This window comes from Phalacrocorax aristotelis, chromosome 1 (genome assembly GCF_949628215.1).
Source record: "Phalacrocorax aristotelis chromosome 1, bGulAri2.1, whole genome shotgun sequence".
In the NCBI taxonomy this organism is placed as follows: domain Eukaryota; kingdom Metazoa; phylum Chordata; class Aves; order Suliformes; family Phalacrocoracidae; genus Phalacrocorax; species Phalacrocorax aristotelis.
In genome coordinates, this window is record NC_134276.1 from 163,065,132 (window position 1) to 163,091,427 (window position 26,296).

General features: G+C 51.1%; 2 protein-coding genes across 3 annotated transcripts; one reads left to right on the plus strand and one right to left on the minus strand.

Moving 5' to 3' along the window:
* The first annotated feature begins 3,553 nt into the window (after positions 1–3,553).
* On the plus strand, positions 3,554–20,004 carry L3MBTL2 (L3MBTL histone methyl-lysine binding protein 2). 2 transcript variants are annotated; one of them, XM_075078164.1, is made up of 17 exons: positions 3,554–3,631; positions 5,220–5,487; positions 5,733–5,866; positions 6,216–6,339; positions 6,644–6,723; positions 7,607–7,724; positions 8,091–8,225; positions 8,895–8,983; positions 10,596–10,827; positions 11,547–11,626; positions 12,234–12,338; positions 13,507–13,654; positions 14,507–14,589; positions 16,409–16,643; positions 17,415–17,480; positions 18,427–18,549; positions 19,431–20,004. In XM_075078164.1, exons 1-17 carry the CDS (start codon positions 3,611–3,613, stop codon positions 19,538–19,540), a joined length of 2,151 nt encoding a protein of 716 aa, XP_074934265.1. In that variant the 5' UTR covers positions 3,554–3,610; the 3' UTR covers positions 19,541–20,004. The 2 variants fall into 2 exon arrangements, with proteins under 2 accessions (XP_074934265.1, XP_074934274.1); XM_075078173.1 differs by lacking the exon at positions 17,415–17,480 and having other exon boundaries at positions 3,556–3,631.
* Positions 20,005–21,654: 1,650 nt separating this feature from the next.
* CHADL (chondroadherin like) lies at positions 21,655–25,496 on the minus strand. Its single transcript, XM_075078151.1, has 4 exons — positions 25,327–25,496; positions 23,575–25,236; positions 22,717–22,883; positions 21,655–22,382 (listed from the first exon to the last, which is right to left on the minus strand). The coding sequence occupies exons 1-4, from the start codon at positions 25,483–25,485 to the stop codon at positions 22,166–22,168; spliced, it is 2,205 nt and encodes a 734-aa protein (XP_074934252.1). The 5' UTR covers positions 25,486–25,496; the 3' UTR covers positions 21,655–22,165.
* Between the last annotated feature and the right edge of the window lie 800 nt (positions 25,497–26,296).

Here is a 26,296-nt window from a genome sequence, read left to right on the forward strand (position 1 = left end):
TTCATAAATTTTGAGTAGCCAGTATCAAAACAATCTCCTGTTGGGTAAGTTGCTGCCTGTGAGGTGTGTGCATGGTGCAGGAGAAAGCCCAGCCTCCAAAACCAAAGGGTCAGGGAGTGAGTTTTGTCAGGGTCTGTGAGAAGGGAAAGCACAACCACAAAAGACGGAGCTGCACCTGCTGGTTTGGGACCGTTGTATTGGAAGAGTCCCACTCTGTACTCAAGCCATCTACATGGGGCAGTGTTCCCAGGAGCAGTAACCATGCCGCAGCCTGTCAGAAGATTTGCCTGCTGCTTTGTGTTCAGATCACCGGGGTTAGTGCTGGTGTCCCCGTCTGGGGTGTGCTGTTCCTGAGACTTCTTGGGGACCCCTGAAGGCAGCGTGAAGCTCTTCACTGTGACTTTCCCAAAGAAGTGTTAGACACGAGAAGAGAAATGTCCAGTGTTGGCATAGTGGTTGCCAGCAGTGTCCTGAGCAGTGGCCCTTTTTGCCCTGCTGTCTGCCCTGCAGCCCCTGCAAAGGAAGAGTCACCCATACCCAAGCCGAGACGTGTGTGTGTAAGGCTCTTTTTTCCAAGCTTGGATCACTGGGCCCTGTTGCCTTTCCTCAATGTGTGTGTCATCTCATTTCCCGATGTGTATTCCTCCCCAACAGGCAGAGTACTATCACTTGCTAGCGGAGAAGATCTATAAGATCCAGAAGGAGTTGGAGGAGAAACGAAGAACCAGGCTGCAGAAGCAAAACATGATCCCAAATGCTCCGGGCATGCCCCAGGCTGCGATGAATCAAGGGCCCAACATGGGACAGCCCCAGCCAGGGATGTCTGCAAGTAAGAGCAGTTGGGTTACTGACTACCTGGTGCACGGGAATCCTGTGCTGTCATGGTCATCATGGTGGTGACCATTTCCCTCTTTTAATTGCACAGTTACCTTTGTAAAATTAGTCTGCCAAAAGTTAAGCACCACACATGGGTTTTTAAATTTCTTCTCTTTGCCTGTTGTTTTGCTGAGCTGTTCCAACTTACTTTCCTTTTTCAAAGGACACTAGCATGAAGGTATGACCAAAGGTTACAAGTCTATAAACATTTTTTCTTCAAAATGGCTGCCTTCCCCAGTGCTGAATGAAAGGAAATTAAACCCTTACAATGGTTTTTGTTTTCTTACTTTGTCAGCATAGGAAGCAAGAGGAAAAGCATTACTAAAGCAGTGTGCCACTTCCCACTGTACTCATGAATTTGGAAGTTGGCCCTGTAACCAGAATGGCTGCCACTTGGTGCTAGAGGTGAAGCGAAGCTCATGGACTGTCAGGATGCTCATAAGCTCTTTGAAATGACAGAGAGTAGAAAACTAAAAATGGAGGCTCTGGAGGAGCAGCAGATGAATTTATGAAGCCTGGGGCCCTGGAGCATGAGCCTCTCACCCCAGAGCGTGGGTGAGGGGACAGTGCCAGCAGACAAGCACAAAGAGGCAGCTTGCCAGCCTCCTGAAGGAAGTTGTAGCAATGAGGGACAGGGCTGGTGCTGAAGTACAAAAAGCGTCCTCAGCTGCACAGCTTTGAGCTGAGTGCTTGTGTCCAGCTCTGAGAAAGCAGCCTGGCCTCTGCCCTGCAGGAATAATCACTCCCGTTGCATCTTGGGCTCCTTCTGTGCTTTCACTTGACAGTATCCTTATTGGAATGACCTTTCTAAAATTTTTATTTCAGATGACATCAAAACAGAGACCAGGCCCAGAGCAGCAGTAGGAAAGGAGATGGGGAAAGTGAAGTCTAATCTAAGTTTAGGTGTTTGGTTTCTTGAGATTGTCACTGCTGTAATATCCCTAAAGAAAGGAGCTGGCTTTACAAAGATATTACGATTAATGTTACATAACAAAGACTTTATTATTAAAGAGAAGATAAGTATTCCTTAATCAATTTGAATTTGATTAAAATTAAAATGAACTTATTTAAATACTATTATTTATTGAAAAGGTTTATTTAGAGCTGTAATGACAAATGAACAGCCAAGGGATGGGGAGTGCTGTTAAGCCCGACTGTGCCAAGACAGAACTAATTTTTGCTTAAGCTCTCAAGAAGCCTTGAGCCAGCATGTATGTGACCTGTGGGAGTAGTGCTGCTTGTTCAGCTCTGGGAAGGAAGCAGAGATGCACGCCAGCAAGAGCTCATAATGTGTTACATGAAAGATTATTGCAGTAGAAAGATTTAATGAGCCTTTAATTTTGTATCTGTGTCTTTTCTGGAAGCAGCTTTGTTGTCTGTCATGCAGTGCACTGTCTAGCAGTATTTGCAAGGGAATAACAGCCTTCATGTTATATTTCATTATCAACTACATTATTTAAATGCTTTAAAAGCAATTTTCTGTTTCTTAATAGTGCTGGAGGAAAACCTGAACTTGGAGGATCTCTGACACTATGGAAATCTGCTGATCAAGTGCACACAGTACACTTTTTACAATGCCAACACAATGAAGGTGATAACAGATTAGAAGGAATAGAATGGGAAATAATTCACTAACTCCAGGGGATTTACCTTTTGTGTAAAAGAGAATCAATGCCAGAGCCATACGGAGAAACACTTGCTTCTTGGCTGTTCTTGACAGCAAGCTAGGATGAGGGATGTTGTTACCAGTAAGACTAAGACCACACTACTTTTCCATGGGATTAAAAAAAGCCAGAAGGGAGAGAAGGATTTGTACTATGAAGAAGCTATGCCATAAATGTGTAAAAATTTAAAAACTAATTGCACAGCACAGTAAGCACTTCAAGGCCTCTTTTGCATAGGTAATACTTTCTTTGCTAAATAAAATATCTATTTATGGATGGAATCTCTGAGGCTGATCCTCTGAGGACTTTGGGAGCAGTGGCATTAGCTTTTGTGGGTTATTTCCCATGTGATTCTTGCACACGGCAGGGCAGGGTGGGAGCAAACGAGTGAGCTCTCTGTCCTCCACACCCCGCTTGGCTTGCAGCGCTTACCAGCATCCGCTGACAGTTCCCCAGCCTGGGTGACACGTTGGTTATGTCAGCGGTGCGGGACAGGGACAAAGGCCTTGCTAATGTGACATCAGATACCTGCCATACTGAAGGTATTCCTCCCGTTTAAAACCAAATCTTTGCCCACTTACCAAGGTTTTTAGGAAGCCGTGTGCATCCTCAGTTACATTTCAGACACACAACCCCAAATGTCCACCTCCCGTGGGGTTCATATTGTTTCTGACACCGTAACACTGATGTTACGGGGCATCAAATCCGTCTGTAGGACTGAAGTTTGGGGGGTTTGTTTGTGTTTTCTTTTATTTCGTTGGTTTTGTTTTGTTGTTTACACAAGCTTCTGGGGCTGAGAGACCTAATTCACAACTAGGAGAAGGGGGTGTGTGTGAGGACCCTCCAGCTCTCCCGGCCCTGGGGTGGGACCGCCGTGAGGCGCCACGGCCTCTCCTCACCGCCGCGTCGGCGGCGGGAAGAGAACTACAGCTCCCGTCGTGCCCCGCTGGGGAGACAACAACCTCCTTGCTGATTGGCTTTCTTTTCTCCGCTCCCGCCAATCAGATGCGCCGTTGAAGGTGGGAAGGTGCTCCCCGCGCGTGAGGCGGGCTAGCGGCGTCGTGGGAGCCATGGAGCAGGACCGGGGGCAGGTATGCTGCGGCGGGCTGGGGGTGCCTCCGGGGCCGGAGGCAGGCTGTCCGCTCCCGCAGCCACGGAGCTGCCCGCGGGGTGCCGGGGAAAGCCTTGGGGCGGCCGCCCGGGCCGCCCGGTGCCCTGAGGGAGGGCGCGAGGCCCAGGCCGTGTTAGCGCGGTAACGGCTTCGGTACGGGGGTAACGGCTGCCCGCGGCTGGGAGGGGGCGAGGAGCGCCCGGCAGCCTCCTCCGGGCTGTCGCTTTGTGGTGGTTGTCGGCGTGGCCGTCCGCCCCGCCTCCGGGCTGCTGGGGATGGTGCTGGAGGGGACAGCGGGTCCGACCCGGGCCGGGTGGGCCTCTGCATCCCCCTCGCCTCTCGGAGCAGGCTGCGGGTGGTGCTGTCCCCGCTTGTCAGCCCTGGGAACTTGTCCACAAGTTTCAGTCGCGTGTGGTGGAGGAGCAACGATCCAAAGATGCTCACTTCCTATGAGCTGAGGGAAGGTGCACCCCCAGAAAGGGGTGAGAAAGAGATGAATATGCTTTTTTGAGGAGTTCAGGCCTTTCAGATGTAAGGAATGCTGTCTGAGGATGTGGATCTGTAGGAGAGCAACTCTGTCTTCAGGGTGCTTTGGGTCTGTTTTGTGTGAAAGTCAGGGAGGATGTGGGGAGACAGCAGTGAGCAAAGCCTGATCTTCCTGTTCATGTGTTTATAATAATACCCAGGAGCCATGGATCAGAGGTTTTTTAGCACTGGAAGGTGATGGACTTGCTGCTGATTTCTGCTGTTGCCCACTTGGATGAACAATTGTATCCTGGTGCTTCATGTGGCTGTTCTAATCTGCCTTTCTGTTCCATCATTCCCTGTATGGATGCTGACTTCCTGCTGCTCTTTCATGAGTTGCTAACACCTTTTCCCAGCTTCTTTTGTGCTTATTTGGATCCCGGTTCAAGATTCTTCTAGCGTGAGAAATAGTCACTGGATTCCTGTGCTTTCTTCAACCACTGCCTCTCTGCTCTCTTGCTGTAACAGCAAGTCCAAATGGTTACTGAAGATGTTTAGTTATGGAGGCATCTGGTTGTAGGTTCTGACGAACATGAACATTCCTCAGAGTTGAGTTTGTCCTGCTGACATCCAGGCTGTACTGGCTTGTGAGCTCTGGTGGCCAGAGAGTGCAGCTTTGTGCTCTGTGCTCAAGTTTGTGGTGACTTTAATGTTGATGGTGTCTGCACTACTGAGTATTTGTTGGGAGAGAAGGTGCCTGGAAGGATACAGTCTTCTCTGTCTTTGTCAGCATAGCAGTGTAGTTCCCTGGATTCCCTCCACGTTCCTCAAACTTTTTTTCTGTGTAGCTGTAGCTCTGTGGCTGTTTGCTCTTGGGAAGCAGAATGCATCCTGTGAAATACCTGTAAAGGGACCTGTTATGGAGGGTAATAGCTTCCCTGCTAGGGGCTCAGACTCCTGTCTTTGGTGTTGTTACGTGAACTCATTACTCACCCTGAGGCCTTTCCCCGGTCTAGGAGCCCCCTCCCTTGGCAATGAAGGCAGGTTTTTTGCAGATTGTGGTGTAAAATGTTTATTTTAAAGCAGTTTGTCCCTTTTTTCAGTCAGTGTCTACCTTCTGCCACAAGACTTTATCTCTGGAGCGGATGGAGGAGGAAGGTGATGACGATGAGGAGGAGGATGAATTGGACATCTTTGGGGGTTATGACAGCTTCCGGAGCTACAACAGTAGCGTGGGCAGTGACACGAGCTCCTGTCTGGATGAGTCTAGTGATGATGACATGGCAGACCGGGAAGCTGGAGAGCTTCCAAACTCTCCTGTGCACCAGCTGTCCACAGGCCGGCTCACAGAGGACAGCGGCTCTGAGCCAGGTACTGCACTGCCTGCCTGTGCTACCTAAAGCACGTGCATGATGGGAAGAACAAGGGCTGGGGGAGCCAAAGGGTATATGACTGCACCTTGAGTATGCTTTGGGAGCAGCACTGGACTGAGACAGCAGCTCCCCCAAGTAGCCCAGAAAATGCAATGTGTAATGAGGGTTACCTGGGCTCAGCTCTGTCCTTGTAGTGTATTGACTGTGCCAACTGCTCACATTTTTATGCCTTCCTCCTCTCAGCTGTGTGTGAGATGTGTGGCATTGTGGGCACCAGGGAGGCTTTCTTCTCCAAGACCAAACGTTTCTGCAGCGTCTCCTGCTCCAGAAGCTACTCCTCAAACTCAAAGAAGGCCAGCATCCTGGCCAGGCTGCAGGTGAGTCAAACCCCTTCCTTCTTCCTTGGGGATGGAGCAGGATGTGCCTGTATGCAGGGGTAGGTGGTTGCTCTCCAATTAATGATCAGACTGCCATTACCGGTGGCTTATTCTTCCTACCTGAAACCCCCAGAGAACGCATGCCAGCTGAAAGGTGATGCTCCCTAGAAGCTGAGGAAGGACACATTGATATTTTACTTGCTGTTTCTTCTTGTTTCTGTGAGCATTAGTAAAAACTGTAGCAGCCTGAAAATTGTCCCAAGGAAGAGATATATGCCCTGCTGACCAGTTGCAGGGACTGACTTCCTCTCCTGTGCCACTAATGTTCCTAACGCTCCTTCTTTTATAGGGGAAGCCACCAACAAAGAAAGCTAAAGTCCTGCACAAGGCAGCCTGGTCAGCCAAGATTGGGGCCTTCCTCCATTCACAGGGCACGGGGCAGCTGGCAGATGGGACGCTGACAGGCCAGGATGGTGAGTGTAAGAGGCATGAGGAGATGCAGCTACTGGAGTCACAAAAATGTGGACACCTGGAGGGCTGTAAGCTCTGTAGTCTTCCTCCCCTCTGATATGCTGCCTTGCATTGAAACAATGTATGTGGATTGCTGATCCCCATGCACTCGTAGGACTGAGTTCCCCACCAGGGAAAGCGCACTGGAGTGCAGAGTCCTGTGTGCTGGGCCGTAATGTGGCTGCAAGCTATAGTCCAGAGGTAGTTGAGCACTCTGTGCCTTTTCTATAATCTCACCCGATTTTTGTCTCTCATGTCTGCTTATAGCACTCGTCCTGGGCTTTGACTGGGGAAAGTACCTGCAGGAGCACGGTTTCAAGGCAGCTCCTGTCAGCTGCTTCAAACATGTGAGTTGTTCTTTGCTGTGCCTCACAGTGCACATGGGACGTTTCATACGCATCGGGCTCTCCTGTCCTCCTATGACAAGTGGTGGGGAGACACCTGGGGAGCTATTTATCAAGCCCCAGCTGATGCAAGGAAAGAAGTTGGGGCTTCTCACAGCTAAGAATGGGAGTCCCACAGAGGCACCAGTAGTTTTGGGGGAGGAAGCAGAGGGGGACTTGGTAGAAGCATTGGTGGTGGTGATGGCCCAGTGCTGGCTGGGGACAGAATTACTTCTGACTGGGGGGGATAGTGGAGGGCTCCCAGTTGCCTTTGCGGTTCGTGCGGGTGAGCACAGTCCAGGGTGATGTGCAGGGAAGAATTCAGCTTATGTGGGCCAGGTAGTAGCTGCCCATCCAGCCTGTCTGGTTCCTGTCATACTGATTTGCAGTCCTTGTGGGCCAAGTAGACGAGACAGATACATGGAACTGTGTATTAAGACTCAGTTGTTTTGTTCCTTTTGAGTTGTGATCTGTGATAATACTAACAAAATTTTATTTTTCTTGAGGATAGGTAAGGAAGACACGTCAGTTTGAAGGTTAGGGATTTTGATGCCGTAGAGGAATGGCAGCAGCTACTTTGGGATAATAGGACAGCTGGCAGTGAAATAGTTAAGTGTTGCTATACAATGTTCTGCCTTTTGGGATCCTCTGTGAACACCCCAGTGAGATGTTGGGACAGTTCGGTGGCACTTCAAGCTGTTGGCACGTATAGGAAGGGTAAGGCATGCAAACCTGGGCCTAAGGTGAAAGGGTAGCTGCCTAAAACATATCTCTGAGAGCTAGAACGGTGGCCTGAGTCCTGCTCTGTCAACGTCCTTCTCCCAACGTGGCTGCCTCAATCCTTCAGGTGCCGCTCTTCGATCAGTGGGATGATGTGGTGAAAGGTATGAAAGTGGAAGTGCTGAACAGTGATGCCGTGCTCCCCAGCCGCGTGTACTGGATTGCATCCGTCATCCAGACTGTAGGTATGTCTCCAATGTAATTCCCGACAGCTGAGGAAGGCTAACCTCTGAGGGAAGAAGCTTTAGAGAGCCAAATGTAGCTGGTCAAGTAAAGCGTCAGCTCTTTGGAGCTCTGCATCTGCTGAGACACTTTTGAAACAGGAAATACCACGGTGCAGGGGTAGGAGGAAACCAGCATCTGGTTCCTGTTCTGGTTGTTGGGCTCTTTGTGACGGAGATTCTGCCTCCAGAATGGCTGGGGAAGCTCTGATAACCTATGCAGACCTCTGAAGGCCATGCTGCAGGGACTAAGCCTGTGGTGCCCAACGGGGAGAGGAAAAATTCTTGTACTCTAATGCCTTTCTCTGACTGTCTGCTCTGTCTTGGCAGGGTACAGGGCCCTTCTGCGGTATGAGGGCTTTGAGAATGATGATGGCCATGACTTCTGGTGCAATTTGGGCACAGTGGATATTCACCCCATTGGCTGGTGTGCGATCAACAGCAAAATCCTGGTACCACCACAAAGTGAGTATGGGGCAAGAGGGGTCAGGACATGCGTGGGCATGGAGGAGCCTTGGTTTATGCCTAGCACAGTGGGATGGGTGCTCTCACTGTATGTGGGACCACAGCTCCATTTGTGCTCTGAGTTACAAGGAACAGTTAGTTCTTTGGGAAGCTGGAGAGTTCTTGGACTGCTCCCTCTGCATGTCTCTGTGGTTGACCCTGGGTGTGCTGGATGCAAAGCTGGTATCAGACCTATGAACAGAGGCTAATGCAGGTGGCTGTTCTTCCTTCTGACCTACACAGTGGCTAGGCTTAACCTTTGGGGGAACTTTTTGGTCCTACATCCTGGACAGTGTCTCTGGGGAGCACACTGGATCCAGTCACTACTTAGCTAGCAGTTAGGAAAGGGATGCCGGTTTAGCAGAACTCTGGCACGCTAAGGTTTGCTTGGTATGGTGTGTGTGTTTTTGCTCTAACACCACTTGCACCTCCAGATTGGTGGAGCTGGGTGTCTACTCGGCCCAGTCAGTTCTGTAATGGTGGTCCCTTGCAGCCAGTTGTGTATGTACAGGATCTGAATGTGAAGAAGGCCTTTTAATGCAGGTTGACTCTTGGAGTGGAAGAAAGGTGTAGGGTGGTGCTGTAATTCCTTCCGTCATAAACATGTGCTTTCCCCCTGTGCTTATGTAGCTATCCATGCCAAGTACACTGACTGGAGAAGTTACCTCATGAAAAAACTGGTGGGAGCCAGGACCATCCCAGTGGATTTCCACATCAAGGTAAATGTGGCAGGCTGTCACTTTATGTATGTAAATGAAGCTGAAGGCAAGAGATGTGTGTGGCAACACATCTCTTCTGGCTCTGATCTGTGCAACTACTCTATGTGTCCCCTTGAAACCTGGGCAGCACAGGGGCAGTGAGACACCTGTCATGACGCTGTAGGTAACGGTACAGCCCTTATGCCCTGTCAGCACACCTATTTCTCCTTTGTCATAGATGGGCTTTAAAAGCTGTTGTCATGTCAACCTCTGTTTGTTTTTTTGCTGAAGGGAGAGGCCAATGCAGCTTCAGCCTGGCCTTTCCCTGCCCTGTTTCAGTGCTGCAGAATGGCTCTGCAAGTCAGAAACCTTTGCCTTCAGAGGTGGTAGCACAGCAGCCTGCAGGGTGTGAGAAGGGTGCAGGCTCACTCGAAGTGCATGGAAGCAGCTGTGCCATGGCCTTGCCAGCTTTATAGCTCTTGTGGTTGTTCATGTAGCCTACACTACGGTTAGGCCTTGTCAGGGAGGAAAGACTCTTTTGTTGCTGGCAACTTTGTAAGCCGCAGATAAGGAAAATGGTCACAGGCACAGCAGGCAGGAAGGTAGGTGATGGGTTTTCCTGTGCGTGAAGTAATTGGTGACACAGAGTTGGAGACCTTTACGTAGTTTGTGTTTCCCTTGTTGCTCCTCAGAAAGTTGAGAGGGTATTCATAGCTGCTTGTTCCTGTGCCACAGTTTGTAGCTGAGAGCTCACCATGGAAGGGAAGTGGTAAAGGGGGAGAGGTGCTGTCAGTATCTTTCTGCTCCCAGCATATCCACTCCTACCTAATGAACAGGAGGTGAAAGGGGAAGATTGTCCCTTAAAAGTTCTTCTGGATTCACGTGTAGGCTAGTTTGGATGTCTGAGCTGGTTTTGAGTTGTGGCTCTTAGCTGCTGCACAGCATTCTAGGATCTCCAATGACAAAATGTCAGATGTTTTATAAAACAGCAAACTGAAGGTCTAAAAAAAAAAAAAAAAAAAAAAAAAACCACACACAAAACCCCCCCCCCAGAAATCAGAAGGCACCTAGTGGCTCTTCTCATGTGCCTGTGCCTCTGGGTCAGTCTGCAGGGTAACTCTGGCACCGGAGGTGAAGCTGGCAGATACATCATCATGTTGCTCAACCTCTGATCTGAGTAAAAAGGACCTGACCTTTTTTAAAGTCAACCGGAAATCTTGTTGCTTCCAGCCTTGAAATGCTTATGGTCTCTTTCATGGCTGAAAAAGACATGCAATTCCTCACTCAGTTCCTGCTGAACAGAAGTGGCATCTGTTTCTCACACTCCGAACATTCACACAAGGTGCTGGCTGAGCACAGCTGCTGGGCAAGGGTGGGAGTAGCTGTTACAGGGCCACAAGACAGGGGAGACTTAGGGTGCGTGTGCCCAACCGTGCTGTCATGTGTGGGGCTGGCAGCTCTCTGTCGCCCTGATGAACCCAGTCCCATGCATCCCTTCCCAGAGGTGTCTCCCAGTCAGCATTGGGCAGTGTAGGGGTTGGCCAGCGTGTCTCTGGGAAAGGCTGTCCTTTGAAGTGTTTGGATAAGGAAAACACCGAGTGTGATTGTCACCTCCTCTGTTGGTTGTTGCCAGATGGCGGAGAGCATGAAGTACCCATTCCGGCAGGGCATGCGGGTGGAGGTGGTGGATAAGAACCATGTGTCCCGGACACGCATGGCAGTGGTGGACACAGTGATTGGGGGCAGACTGAGACTCCTCTATGAGGACGGCGACAGCGATGATGACTTCTGGTGCCATATGTGGAGTCCCCTCATCCATCCTGTGGGCTGGTCACGGAGAGTGGGCCACAGCATGAAGAAGACAGGTAGGGATCAGGCCACCACAAGCATCTTCTGATTTGCTATGAGATGCCTGGGCCCTGCTGTTGACACAAGTCTTGACATGCTGGGAGCCAGGCAGCTGCCTCAACACCTCACAGATAAGGTCAGCGCAGTTGTGTGTCTGCTGTTTTTCCCCCGGCATAGATAAAAGCCCAGCGATCTGCTGCCATTGGTCAGGACAAGGGGGACTGTAGGGTTTCTTGCCTGAAGCAGGTAGTCTATCCCCACAGTGGGAGAATGCAGGGTCTGCAATGTCACAGGTGTTTCTAGTCTTTTTGAGGAAATTCATGCTGACTTCTGTAATACTGGATGCCATCAGGTTGTGCTTTTTCTGGACTTTACAGAGAAGAATTGATCAGCTTAGACTGGCAGAAAAAAACAAGACTTAAGCCCTGCTTATCCTTTTGATTGTGTCTGCCTTCCTTGCTGTCTCTCCCTGGTGATTACAGCTGCATAAAGAGGTGTTATCACTAGCACTCAGAAGGATCATCCATCTGCTTTTGAGCAAGTGCTGCATCACAACCTATGTTATGGGAAGGTGTAGAGGGAATGACCTGGGTTTTTCTTATTACACTTGTCATGGTGTCTGATCTAGCTCTTTTACAGCTGCTGAGCTCTCACCAGATAATTAATAGCCAGTATTTTTTCTTACTGTAGTTGCCACAGGTTTCTTACCTCTCTTTATTTCTTTCATTCATCACAGAAGAAAAACGCAGTGACATGGCAAACCATCCCACCTTCCGGAAGATTTACTGTGATGCTGTCCCCTATCTGTTCAAGAAGGTAGGATAAGTCTGCCTTTCTGTGTTGGCCACAGCAAAGGAAGCAATGATACCACTTCCTTCCTTAGGTGTACAGGCTGCTGTGTGGGTTGGTGAGGATGGCTCGTTTGTCTCTCTTACAGCTATAGAGCAGTACAGTGTTTGGAGTGTCAAGGCTGTGGTTGGGCAGGGACAAGTCAAACTAGAAAGATGGAAGAACTAGAATACAATGACAGATTGAGGTACTCAGTTGAAGGGTGAGCAGTTGCTTGGAACCTTGAGTTGGAGAGGGAAGGCAATTGCATGGGAGAGACCGGTTCAGACAAGGGGCTGAATCATACTGGTAAGGACTGAGATGAGAAGGAGGCATGGTTTGCTGTGGAGCAGTGGCTGAGTGCTGGACCTGGCTCTCTGACTGACCAGAGCCTTGGCAGGAGATTGCTGACACAATACAGCATTGGTTTGGCTGCCTCTTTTTATTTCTTGTAATTTTTCTTCTTTCCCCTCCCAACTTGGGTTGAGCCAAGTAAAGAAGCTCTAATTCTGTTTGCAATTGGTGCGGATGATGTCAGGTTGGGGTTGTCCTGTACCCCTGACAGCAGCACATGGTATACCAGAGTCTCCCTTAGGTACGAGCTGTCTATGCTGAAGGTGGATGGTTTGAGGAAGGCATGAAACTGGAGGCCATTGACCCCCTGAATCTGGGCAACATTTGCGTGGCCACTGTTTGCAAGGTAAGTTCAGTGGGTAGAAGGGGGTCTGCTGTGTTTACCTGGGATAACCCAGCTCCTCCTCTGGTCTTTGCAAATTAATAAGATCAGATAGGATTTTGCATGAGGGAGAGGAGCAGGTTGTCAAGAGAGGTAGGCAGCTGGTGTGTGGAGGAAATTGGGGCATTACTTCAGAGGTCTGAGAAGCTGATGAGACCAGCAGTTGTCCACATGTGCCTAAGTGGACAGCATGAAGGTGAGCATGCTTGGTCTGCAAGCTAACTGTCCGGTGTGTGTGTGACTGGCAGCCACCCTTCCTTCACCCTGGGGGATGCAGTAGGGAAGATTGTTCTCCAGTGCTTGGAGTGCATAAAGGCAGGCCTCTGTAGCACTGCCTTGAGGGGGGAAAGGAGAAGGGAAGAGTTGTGGGGTGACCTGTGTGGGGAATGGAGTGTATCTGTATGGGCACCATTCACTGGTGTAGGAAGCTGAGGATGGACTTGTCTCCTGCAGTCTCTCTTGATGAGGTGGCAATGACCTCTACTCCTGTGCTAGTGTTGGGAAGTAAATTGCTTGGTCAGGTTTCCTCAGTGAGGGGTATTACATGTCCTAAAGCATAGCATCAGCTTGGGCTTTTCTTCCTCCCACAAGAAGCTGTTTGCTGTTGTAGAACCCAAGCAGAGGGGTTTGGTAGGGGGATGCTAGGAAAGCTCTTTGTGCCTGTAAACTATTCACTTCAGCCATTGCTTGGAAGTATGAAGAGGTTGGGGCAGATGTGCCTACCACATTTGGTAGGCACCAACTACCAGTGAGTGACAGGGTGGGACAAGTCTTGTTGCTGTTCAGGAGCTGGCAGGTCTGAAGGTGGTGCCCTGTCCTTCTGCCCAGTAACAAATTCATGATATGGCTGGTGTAGGGGGTCTCTGGTCTGCCAATAAAGTATGTTTCTGAGGGAGAACGTTGCTCCTGACTGTTTATGGCTGAGTCATTTTCACAAGGCTGTTAGTGTTGGTCCCAGTCCTGCAGAAATTGCTGCTTTAGGGATTAGCTTGTGTTGACTAACATATCAAGTGAAGTTACTGCATGCCTTGGAGCATGTAATCCATCTGTGGGGACTCCTGGAAGGATCCTTTGCGAGGAAGGCTTTAGAGCAAGGGAAGCTCTACACTCACGCCCTTCACTCCCATCTCAGGTCCTCTTGGATGGGTATCTCATGATCAGCATTGATGGATCCACATCTGCTGATGGCTCTGACTGGTTCTGCTATCATGCCTCCTCGCATGCCATCTTCCCTGTCAACTTCTGTCAGAAGAACAACATTGATCTGACCCCTCCAAAAGGTGAGATTTGGACTCTGCCCTGTGGTACAAACCCACATGCAGAATGTGCTGGGTTGTGCTTTTCTGAGAGGTGTTGGATTTAGATGAATCACAACCACAAAGTCCCAGTCTGCCTGTTTTCAGGGAGATAGGGCTGGTTCAGAGAGCCAGTCCATTTGAGCTCTGCCCGTATACCAAGTATTGGTACTTTATGGAAGGAAGTAACATCTCCAGAGGGCATTAATGGCATGGTGGTTAGCTCTTGGTGGATCAGTGGGAGAGGTGTACAATCCCCAAACTGAACAGAATCAAAGGTTTAAAGGACAGGAGGGTAGAAAGGGATAAGTAGAGCCATTGCTGCGTGACTCAGTACATAAGTGGTAGGAGTCACCTCTGTTCTTGTATGAATAAATCTGAGACCAATATTTCTGCAAAATCCTGAGAGGCAATCGCCCTAGGAGTGTTTTTACTGCCTCATCTGGCCATATCCGAAAAGGCCTGCTCTGAATTTCTGTGTTGCAGCACTTTTGTGCAGTGCTATTCTGTCTTCCTTTGATATTCCTGCTGGTGGGAGAAAGATTGGTGTTAGTGGTGTGTTTTGAACATACTTCTTCCTGCCTGCTGCTTCTCCTCACCTTTCTCTATGATCTGAATATGACTGACACAGGCGTTCAGAGTTGCAGCATGCACTTTTCTGTATTTGCCTGGTGCTGGACTACCATGGGATCTGTCCAAGATCAGGCTGCATGTGCTGGTTAATGAAACTGCTTTGCAACCAGTTGCTATGCCTCCTTCCTGCCTGTTCTGCCTCTTCTTCTAGCTGGTCTGCCCAGTGACTGCCTTTCTTCTGCTGACCATTTCTTCCTGCTGCAGGGCAAGATGCACAGACCTTCGACTGGGAAAGTTACTTGGAAAAGACTAAATCAAGACCTGTTCCAGCACGGCTCTTCAACACAGTGAGTGCTTACAGGAAGAAAAGATGTATAGGGATGCTTGTCGTCAGCAGGGAGAAGCACAAGATATCTGGCTGTCACAGAATGGTTAAGTGGAAGGAACCTCTGGAAGTCATCTTGTCCAACACCCATGCTCAGGCAGGATCACCTAGACCTGGTTGCCCAGGACCATGTCTACATGGCTTTTGAATATCTCCATGGTTGAAGATTCCACCCCCTCTCTCTGGGTGACCTGTGCCAGTGCTCAGTCACCCTCACAGTAAAAAACTGTTTCCTGATGTTCAGAGAGAACCTCTGGTGTTTCAGTTTGTGCCCACTGCCTCTGGTCCTGTCCCTGGGCACCACGGAGAAGAGCCTGGCTCCAGCTTTGTACCCTCCCTTCAGATATTCACATGCATTGATAAGATCCCCCTGAGCCTTCTCTGCTCTAGGCTGAACAGTCCCAGCTCTCTCAGCTTCTCATATAGAAGATGCTCTAGTCCCCTCATCCTCTTTGTGTCCCTTTGCTGGACTCTCTTGTACTGGGGAGTCTGGACCTAGCACAGCACTCCAGGTGTGGCCCCTCCAGTGCTGAGTAGAGGGGAAGGATCAGATGCCATGATCTGCTAGGAACATTCCTCCTAAAGCAGCTGAGGATACCATTAGCTGTCTTTTGTCCCAAGGGCACAGTACTGGTTTATGTTCAACTTGGTATCCACCAAGACCTCCAGGACCTTTTTCTGCCAAGCGGCTTTCCATCCACTTGGCCTCCAGCATGTGCTGGTGCTGGGGTTGTTCCTCCCTCTGTGCAGGATTTCCTTTTGTTGAACTGCATGAGGTTCCTGTCACACTGTTTCTTCAGCTTGCCAAGGTCCCTCTGGATTGCAGCACAACTCTGTAGTATGTCAGTCTCTCCTCCCAGTTTTGTATCTAGCAAACTTGCCGAGTTTGACACTTTGTCATGTCATCCAGATAATTAATGAAGACGTTGAACAGGATTGGACCCAGTATTGACCCCTGGGGTACACTACTAATTACTGGCCTCCAACTAGACTTCATGCCACTAATCACTACCCTCTGGGCTCAGCCACTCAGCCAGTTTTCAGTCTACCTCACTGTCTCTTCACCCAGCCCATACTTCCATTGGCTTCTCTATGAGGATCTTATGGGAGACAGTATCAAAAGCCTCACTAAGTCAGGGTTGACAGTATCCAGTGTATCTTCTGGGCTGCTCTTTGCTGCCAGTCAACACTTCTAAGGAGAGCCCAAGGCATGGAATTGTGTGCTTTCCAACTAAAGCCCCCATTTGGCCATTTGGGACCTGCAGTGTCATGCCTTTGTGGATGTAATGATATCTTGGTCCCTCTGAGTGTGACCTGTGATCCTGTAGTGTTTCCAGGAGCTCCAGGCTCCTGGTGGGTTCTGCACCGCTTATTGCCTGTGGACATATGGCTGGCACTTGGGTGGTGGGGTCTGCTTTGCATCAGCAAAAATGCTGCAGCACCTGGGCCTGTACTGATCCTTCTGATTTCTCAGGACTATCTCAGTGTTTGATCGGCTGTCCCTTAATTGCTGCCTGCTGCTCCCCCAAGGTCAGGATCTTGTTTCTAAAGGCTGGACTGAGATTCACTATGGGGACAGCTGGCCTTGGATCTTATTCACGTATGCCCCCTTCTGTTACGCAACTGGTTGGTTCTGTTGCATGACTGTGGGCTCATTCTCTCTGCTTGCTTTAGGCTGGAGGCAAACCTGTAGCTGTCATAGGCTGCGTGGCTGGCTGCGGGTTTGGACTGGGTGTAATGGCCTTGGGTTTTCTTTTTTCATTTTTTTCTTCTGCTCCCAGGACTGCCCGAACCATGGCTTTAAGGCAGGCATGAAGGTGGAAGCAGTGGATCTGATGGAGCCCCGGCTTATCTGCGTGGCCACAGTGAAGCGTGTAGTCCACCGTCTCCTTAGCATCCATTTTGATGGCTGGGACAACGAGTATGACCAGTGGGTGGACTGCGAGTCTCCAGACATTTATCCTGTGGGGTGGTGCGAGCTGACAGGCTACCAGCTTCAACCACCTGTTGTTCCAGGTGAGTGAAGATTTGACTCTAGTTTCTAATGCTAGAGGCAAAGGTTTCCTTCCTCCTGCTCTGTGAGTGACTCCTCCTTCTGGGGCCTAGTAGGGAGGAGAAAATGGCCTCTTTGATTTGCACTGGCTACCATAAGTCTTCCTGCGCTGCCACACATTCTAGCAGCTGGCGGAGGGAGGAGTCTGTGGTGGGGAGAAAACAGCCTGAGATTTGAGGTTGGCTCTGTTTTTTCCCTCTGTTCCCCCACCTGCACACCAACAGAGAATTGCTCCTGATGAAGCTGGATAGAGTTCCAGGTGATCCTATCCCTACACGGCTCCCTTTTACTAAGTGTACCTACAACCTCAGCCAGGTAGCAGGGGGAGCTCTGCCCCTGATCCCTTTTTCTCATCAATTCTCTGACTCTGTCTGTAAAAGGCAAGAGCATCCCTCTTGAGTTTATTCCATCCTTGTCGCAGGGAGGCCACTGCCTCACCTTTGCAGATGTTTCCTTCTTGTCCCAAGCTACAAATCTTGTTTCTTTACTGCCCCTGCCAAATCTCTGCTGGGCCTCTCTCCCCTATGCTGCCCCAGCCTGACACCCTGGACCCTCGCCTGGAAGCACAGACAGCAACTGCGCTAGAGCCATGCTTTCCCCTCGGCTGGTTGTCTTGGGAAGAGGGCGTTGGCTCGGGGGGACGGGTATATCTTGTTTCTCGCTGATGTCACTTCATCCCAGTTACCTACTGGTTATGGGACTTGGCTTTCGTTTCCCTCTCGTCTCCATGACAGAGCCCACAACTCCAGTGAAGGCCAAGGAGGTGCCCAAGAAGAAGAAGAAACCCTATGGAAAGAAGAGTGAGTGATGTTTGATTAGTGCCCTCCCGCTCGCTCGCAGGCTGGGCCCAGTTAGAGGAACCCTGTCCATGTCCCGTCAGAGCAGGAGAGAGAGGCCTTGTCTTGCTGTGGATGCCCTCAGTCAGCTGTGGGTTTGGCAACACAGCTTCATCCTTCTTAACTGCCCCTGTTGCCTAAGAGAGCAGAGAGCTATGTGTGTGGGAAGGATCTGTTTTGCAGTCTGTTTTCTGTTGGCCAAGGTATAGATGGCGCTTGCTTCCAGGCGTGAGGTTGTGCTGCTTTCCCCACTGTGTCTGTGGTCGGAGGGAGATTGTTTGCTGCAGCTGGAGGGTAGCTGGAGAGCAAACCTGCCTGCTTTATGCTGAGCGAAAGAAGGCCTTAAGATGGCTGAAGAGGCCAGTAGTGGGGCTGGACCATGTTACTGTTTCATCTTGTCGTTGTTGTCGTCATTGTTGCAGTAGCTGTGGCAAATCGTGTAGAAAGGCAAGAAATTCCTTCCTTGGGGGGTGGAGAGGAAAGGACCTCTAAAGAATATAAAGACATTAAAACTAAATAAAAACGTCAGCTAAAAATGAAAACATTAACACTACAGTGTCCATGCCTTGGAGCCACCATGCCCATTGCCTAGGACTAGACCCAGACAGGTAAGCAAAGCTGACTCTGGCCTGATTCCAGCAGGACCCGCTCCTGGGAAGTTAAGCACACGCTGAAGTGCCTTGCCTTTAATGAAGGAGAACATGGAGGAGCGTATTTTGAGATGATGACTGTAGAGTTTTTTTCCAGTAGGCCATTTCTGTCGAATAACCAGCTGGCAGCTAATGACCAGGTAGCTTGCTGGTCAGTTGTGCTGGTCCCTGGCCTGTGGTTTCTCAGTGGAGCAGGGTTGCTGATTTTCCAGGGGAAAAGAAACATGCTTTTCCCCATGCTCTGTTATCTCTTTGTTAAGGAAAAAAGTTACCTGCCAAAACCCGCAACATCAAGCAGACTGTCAAGAAGCCTTCCACCCCGAAGACAAAGCGAGAAGCAAAAGCTACCAGCAAGGCTTTGCCAGAGCTGCCACCTGACGAGAGTAAGGGATTGAGTTACTCTACCCAGCAGCCACACGCAACTCTCTTGCATACACCCTGTGTGCCACTAGCCCTCATGAGGCCAGTGCTGCCTCTTGGCTGTTAAGTCATGGGTGCCCCCAGGCAGGGAAAGGCAGTACATTACTTCCCCACTCCTCCAGAGACAGAGAGTGTGGAAGAAAGCCTTTGCTGGCTTTCCCTGGGAAGTTTTGCCTCCTGAGGAGGTTTGGTGACACCAGTATAGCTGGATATGTTGATACTGCTGATGCCTGCTGAGGGCCTGGCTGCCCTGCTGAGCAGTCTGGTTGTGTGAGGTCATTTAGAGAGGACGGTCAAGACATACGTATCAAAAATATGCTGTTGCATCCCAGTCCCTGTAAGGGCTGTCGTAGCATGTGAACACAGCCCATCGTGCTGAGCACCAAGAGGTGTGGTGACCAGAGGAGCATCTGATGGATGGGTCACCTGCCAACCCTAGTGGGTGTTGGGGAAGAGGGTGGGTGAGGTGCTTTGTGCACATGGGGTTGGAGCTTCATGAAGGTCCCCATTGCTCACAAAGATTTAATTTCCCCTGTGTGGACCAGGCAGATGGAGAATGGAACACACTGGCTTTTCCTCCCTCTGCCCTAAGGGAATTTGTTCTTGGGAGCAGGGAGCTGAATGCTGCCAGGATTTAGTCCCATCCTGTTTGCTCCTGTGACCATGGATAGATTTGTGCCAGCAAGGCAAGTCTGCCTGTGGTCAGGGACCCTAAAGAAGTGGGCTGGAAACCTGGGGCATTTTGAGTATCTGCATGAACAGAGCTGTTTCTGGAGTGCTGCAGGTAGAGCAAAGGTTGATTTTACTTATTTATTTTTCCCTCTCTCTTTCTGTCTCTTGCTAGTCATTGCTGTGCAGGTAAAGGAAGAAACCATCGACCCCTCGGTAGTAGATTTTGGAGCCACGGAGCTTCCCATTCCTGTCAGCGACATAAAGCAGGAGGTCACAGACTGATCCAGGACTATCCCCCAGCTGCCCATAGCAGCCTGCACTTCACCTTGCCGCTCTTTGGGGAAGGTCCTGGCAAAGGGAAGAAGACTTTTGAGCCTTCCCTTTTTGAGGCAGACAGCCCTGCAGCGTCACAACTCTGCTTTCCTGGTGTGCAAGAAAATTTCCCTCAGACTTGTAATTTTAAGCCCTGGGAAACGGACTCCAGAAAGGCCGCAGGCGTGCTGAGGAGCATGACCAGGGTGGCTGCTGGGTTTTTGTGTGCCTGGCTTTGTGGGCACCTTTCCAAGCAGGAGCTCCCAATGGGAAAAGAGGCTGCCGGAGCATGAAGGGGCAATTTGGGTTCTCAGCTGTTGCTGCAGGTGGTGAGCTGCAGTCTGAGATGATGTGTGCAGGTCACATGCGTCAGGAAGTCAGCTGCCCTTGTAGGACATCCGGTGGTGTGCTCCCGGCTCTAGGCTCTGCAACCCCTGAGAAAGCCAGGACAGGAAGGGTGGAAAGGGAGGGAGGGGGGAAGGGATGATGATGCCTTTTGAGGGAGCCAGAGACCTCTTTGAGTGTCATCATTTCTTGCTATTGAACCCAGAACTGCAGAGGACATGATGCACAGTTAAATTTTAAATTTTTTTAGCAGTCCTACTGTGAATTTGCTCTACGATCTGTACCCTAAAGCCCTGTGAATTAAACTTGAGGAAGAGGCCAAAGGCTTGTGTATTGTTTTCCACGTCACCAAAACATGAGGGTTAGGCAAGGTGGGGAGGAGAAAAGGGCTGTAAGTGGGTAGGTGTAAGGAAACTGTTTTGTTCAGTTTGGGGAGGTTTTTTATTTTTGAGGTGTGCAACAGGCTTTTCCTGGGCACTTGTCCTTGTCTATTTGCCAGTTCTGATTAATATCACAAGAATGCAATAGGTAAGGTGGAGAATACTACTTCCCATTTTACAGCAAACCTGTAACATTCTTCTCTTTCCTCAGACTGGCCATCAAAATTCAGGACAAAAATCAGAAAGGTCTGTCAGTGTGGCAACAGTGATGAAAAGCAGTTTTAAAACTCCTGTAGCAAGTTTCTGTGAACTTCTCTGCAGGTGAGAAAGTGCCTTGCCTGCTGGTGCCTTAGCAGGGCCTGGCTGGCTGTAGGGCAAGTTCCTTCTGAAACCCTTCAGGGAAATGGTGGCTGACCAGGACACCACCTTGGCCACAAAATGGCTGCCTTGGCCACAAAATGGCTGCCTTGACCATGCTTCCCTCAAGTTTCCAGGTGAAAGCTTGTGGTGCAAAATAGTTCCTGCTGTGCACAGTGGTTCATGACAGGAAAAAAACCAAAAAAAACCCCCAAAAAAACCCTTGCTTGCCAACTTTTTTCTCCAGTGGTCTAGGAGAGGAAGGGTAGAGATAGGGATTAATTAACCCAGTCTTCCTCTTTTCCCTTCTAAAGAGGCAAGTGAAGCCTTTAACTGGAGAGGGAAGAAAACGCTGTGGGAGGCAATGAAGCACAAGTGGAAAAAGTGTGGAGGGTCTGTGTCAAATGAGCATGAGAGCTGTCCCACCTCAGCCCATCCCTAACTGACCCCCTGGGAGGGCCCTGTGCTCCTGGGGAAACCGTGATGGGATGACCGTGGTGGGTGTGTGTGGATTTTCAATCAAAGGCATGTAATGGGGCTTCACTCCCCCTGCCTGCTTGCCTGTCGTGGCAACTCTGCCTACCACCAACTTTCAGTAGATGTCTCAGTGTGGGAGGATCTAATTTCAGGGCAAAGCTGTTGCGTTTTTCTCTTCCCCTCCTCGGGCCACCACCTTTCCCCAGCCTTGTCAAACAGCTGGGCTTGTAGGGGCACTTCTTTTTATAGGATGGTGATTTCCAAAGGCCTTTGGCTTTGTTCCTCCTGTTTTTTGCTGTAACAGTTCCATGCCCCACATGGTTGTTAAACAGCTAGAAGTGTTCACCTTTTAAAGCCTTCCCAATCTGAACAAACTTCTGACTTTAAAAAGAAGAATCACCCTGTGTTCCCCCTGGGATTGGGGGAGTCCCAACCTGGGCTGTCATGGGGAATAGGTTGGGTATGTCACTTAGGAATGGGATGTGGGAACCACCAATGAAATTTTGCAGGAAATACACAGCTTTTGATCTGCTTATGTTTTAATTCTGAGGAGCTGCTGGAAATTCAGGCAATGTGTTCACTGATGGTAATTTTTGTTTTCTGCTGTAAGATTTGAGCCAGTGCAGGATCTTGCATTGGTGCTGTTTGCAGTCCTGCTGGGGGCTCTTTAATTGTTTCAGAAGCTGTGAAAGCACAGTGCTCTTTAAAACAAAAACAAACTTGCGGATTCCAGCTTTTGTGCTTGGCTGAAGAGAAGAGAACCTTGGGAAGCAGAAGCAAGTATTTGGCTTTGTTGTTCAAGTCATCAAAGTGCATTGCAAACACTACGGAAGCTTTTTGCACTAGTTCTTTCCAGGGTAATGTCCCTCTGTATCCTGCAAAAACAAACCCCATGTCTTTGGGAAATTGGCCTTGCGCCAGTGGCACCAGGCTCTCTCCTTTGTGTAATATCCAGCTCGCCACAGTGGGGACAAATCCAGCAAAACTGCTCTCACCAGACTATAGGTATGGCCTGGCTGCATCCTGCACATATTTCCTAAGCTCTGCTCTTCTTGAAGCCTCTGGGTGGTGATTTTCCCGATCTCTTTTTCTTGCTTGCAGCCTTGCTCTTGTCAGGACTGGCTCCCCCTGCCTTGCCTTGGCCCCAGCCAGGGCAGGTTTGGAAAGTGGTGGAAAGCTTTACCTTTATCCCCCGGGCTTCTGCAGGGGACCCACAGGTGGCCCCTACACGGAGGTTGAGTTTGTCGATCCACCTGGAAACGTGGCAGGAGATCAGGGAGAGGAATGGGACAGGGCGAAATGAGAGGCAAAACTCTGTACCCATGAATGGGTGCACATTGCTTCAGAGCCAAACCAGGTTGCCCAGGGCCTCACCTGGGGAAAGCTGTGAATATGTGAGTATCTGCCCACCCCAGCTTGTGGCTGTTTTCCCTACACTAGGAAAGCCCAGGCTACCTCCATCCTTACACGTAGGCATGTGCTCCATCTCACTGCTGTGGAAGAAGACCCAAAATGAAGAAGACTCTGCCTCTGGCACAGCAGGGTCTAGCTGGTCCCTCAGGACTGTGCCCCCCTCATGGCACTCACCTGCGCAGGGGGAGGAGCTGGCAGTCGCAGTGGAAAGGCACATCCCTCAGGTTGAGGATCTCCAGCCCTGTGAAGTTGCTCATGTCAGGGATGTTGCTCATTTTGTTGTTCTCCAGGTAGAGGCTTCTGATCTTGGGACCAAGGCCAATAAAGGCACCGGGGGAAATCTGCAATGAAGTGAGGGTGAGTCAGGGGGGTCCTGATGGAAGTAGGGGAGCAAATCCCTGCCCCTGCACTACTAATCAGCCCGAGGGGCTGCGAGAGAACTGTCCTGAACCTGGTGGCCCTGTTTTAAACAGCAGCACATGTTCTCAGGGACTGTTAATTAACTCAACCAGTTTCGGTCAGATTTTGGGACTCACTAGACCCAGCTCAGTATTCCTGGAAAGAAGGTGACACACAGGAGGTCTTAGAGCAATCCCTGGGTGCTCTTAAAGGTGGATGGTCCTTACAAGAATGGCGCTAAAACTGCTTTCTTTAGAGGATGGAAGAATTCAGGGTGATAGCGGTGAAAAGTCCCACAGGACAGCTTGTAGTAAGTGCAGGAGAAATACAGCCAGGACTGGGGGAATGGGGCGGTTTGGGGAACAGTCTAGACCCCACTGAAACTGGGTGTCTTTAAGGACTGGGGAAGCGAGCCTGCCCTGGGGGAGCTGGGGGATAGGTTGGAGTGAGACAATGCTCCAGCCAAGCCCAAGGAAGCCTCTCCTCCCAGCTGGGCTACAGAGCATCTGAAGCCTTCAGGGATATCCATCAAGATGCCCTTTTGGGGCCACCAGCCCTGGGGCTAGAACAAGACGGGACCTATGGCTATCCCTGTGGTGCCTATGCCCCTTGGGAGTCCCCATCCATACGCACCTGCTGCAGGCCCATGTTGTCCAGGTAGAGGTGCTGCAGGCTGGAGGCCACCGGCAGGAAGGCACTGTCCCCCACGTGCTTGATGGGGTTTCGGGAGAGCTTCAGCTCGCTCAGGGCAGGCAGGCCCCACAGGGCTGCTGTGGGCACCTCTGCCAGGTGGTTTCCCTCCAGGTGCAGCTTCTCCAGCATCTTGGCTGGAGCCAGGGCGGCAGGAGCGATGCACTCAATGGCATTCCCAGTGAGGTGGAGCCAGCGCAACCCCCCAGCCCCAGCCAGGTCACCCTCTGCCAGCTCCCTGATGGCGTTGTGCTGCAGGTGGAGGGAGATGAGGTTGGGCAGGAGCTGGAAGGCACCTGCAGGCAGGTGGGTGAAGGCATTGTGGTCCAGGTCAAGGTAGGCTAGCCGTGGGGCCCCCTTGAAGGCAGCAGCTGCCAAGGTGGAGAGGTGGTTGTTGGTGAGGTAGAGGTAAACCAGATTCTCCAGCCCCCGCAGTGCCCCAGGGCGCAGCACCCCAATGCTGCAGCTCTGCAGGTGGAGCGACACCAGCTCTTTCAGGCCAGGAAAGGCATCTGGTGGCACCGTCCCAAAGGCATTTCGGCGCAGGTCGAGGAGGCGGGTGTCCCTGGGGAAGCCCTGGGGGATCTCATGCAGGTCCCTGTTCTCACAGGACCCATGCCGGAAATCAGAGGAGCAGGTGCACCCCTGGGGGCACTGGCCGCTGCTGGCCACCCTCGGCTGCTCCGTTGGCATGGTGGGGCTGGGGGGCAGCCAGGGGTTGCCGCATCTCATCTCGGTGGGTCTCAGGGAGTCAAGGGGCCGGCCGTGGAGGTTGGGGGGCATGGCGCAGGCCCCCTCCACCTGTACCCGTGCCCTCACCAGCCAGTCGTGGAAGGGGTGCAGGAGGCAGGAGCAGAGCAAGGGGTTCCCAGCCAGGTTGATTCTCACCAGCCTTCTGGCCCCAGCCAGGGGCAGCAGCCCTTGCAGCTGGTTTTTGCTGAGGTCCAGCATGCGCAGCTGGGGGCTGTGGGTGAAGGCATTGTGCGCCACGTCCTGGAGGGCAGCATGGTCCAGGAAGAGGTGCTTCAGGGAGTCCATGGCCAGGGCTTCCTCGGCCACATAGGTGATAGGGTTGTGGCCCAGGTCCAGCCAGGTCGCCCTGTCCAGCCTGGCCAGAGCCTCGCTGGGCAACGCCTGCAGCTCATTGTGGTCCAGGCTCAGCCTGTGCAGGCTGGGCAGGGCGGCAAAGGCCTCGCTACCCAGAACATGGAGGGCATTGTGGGACAGCCGGAGCCACCTGAGGGCCTGCAGACCCTGGAAAACCATGTCCGGGAGGTAGACCAAGGCGTTTGCCCTCAGGTCAAGGACAGTGAGGGACCCCAGGTGGCCAAAAGCACCTGGCTGGATCTCCTCAATGCGGTTCCCCGCCAGGATGAGCTGCTGGAGGGAGGACAACCCATCTAAGGACTCCTGGTAGAGGAGAGCTATGCTGTTGGATGCCAGGTTGAGGTAGATGAGCCTCCCCAGCCCTCGGAATGCCCCTTCCTCCAGCCTTTCCACCTTGCAGCGCTGCAGATCTAAGTGTGTGAGGTACGGGGTGGCGAGGAAGGCTCCCACCGGGATGACCATGAAGCTGTTGCCCGGAAGGTCCAGTTTTTTGGTGAGCTGTCAGTTACACAAATAAATGCTGAGTTACCCCAGGTCTGCCATCCCCAATTCCTCTTCTCCCCATCCCCTGCCTGCCCCTTTGCCCACCTGCGGGATGGTGCTGGGGACAGCTGTCAGGTTCCCGTTGAAGCAGAGGACGTGGGCACGGAGGTTGTCGCACATGCAGGGCAGGGGACAGCGGGTGGCAGCCACCCCCCACAGTGCCAGGGCCACCGTGAGCAGGAAGAGCCCCCAGGACAGCCTCATGACAGAGGGTACCTGTGGCTGGGGAGAGATGGCAGTAAGGCCAGGAAGGGGGACCAGGCTCCCATGCGTCCCCACACAGCTACACCTACTGGCACCGGGTGTCATGAGGGCCATTGCTGTTACCTAGTGGGTCAGGTCTCATGGTCTCTTGCTCTTGCAACATGATTTTGCTGGTTATAAATAAGGATGAGAGTGGAAGAAGGCAAAAAGAAATGTAATGAAAAGTGAAGGTCACAGATAGCAGGTCACCACTTGGAAAGAGCTTTTAACCTGGTTATCTAAACTCCCTGAGGGAGGTTTGGGAAGACCTGTGAGGGGCTTGTGGGGCTCAGCAGGATCACAGGGTCATGCATGAGGAACTGGCTTGGAGCAGATACCTCCTTCTTTTTATTCTTATATCACAAGCACAAAATAGTCTTGATCTATACAGAGTATCAATATTCCTCCTACAACCAAGACCTCTTTTTTTTTTTAAGGATAGCAGGTATAGCTATCCAGGGGATGTGATCATGCTGCCTTTCTGAGCTGCCACCTTTCTTTTACAGTCAACCATTGGAATAATCTCCCCAGGGAATTGGTTGACTTGGCCACATTGGACACTTCTAAGACTCAGCTGGACAGGGTGCTGGGCCATCTTCTCTAGACTGTGCTTCTCTTAAATGTTGGACTAGATGATCCCTGAGGTCCCTTCCAACCTGTGATTCTGTGGTTTTAATTGCAAGTGTCCCACCTCTGGCACCCTGGTCACCTCCCAGCTCTACGCCTCCCACCCTGCATTCTGCTTCAGAAGTGGTTGGTACTGAAGCACAGC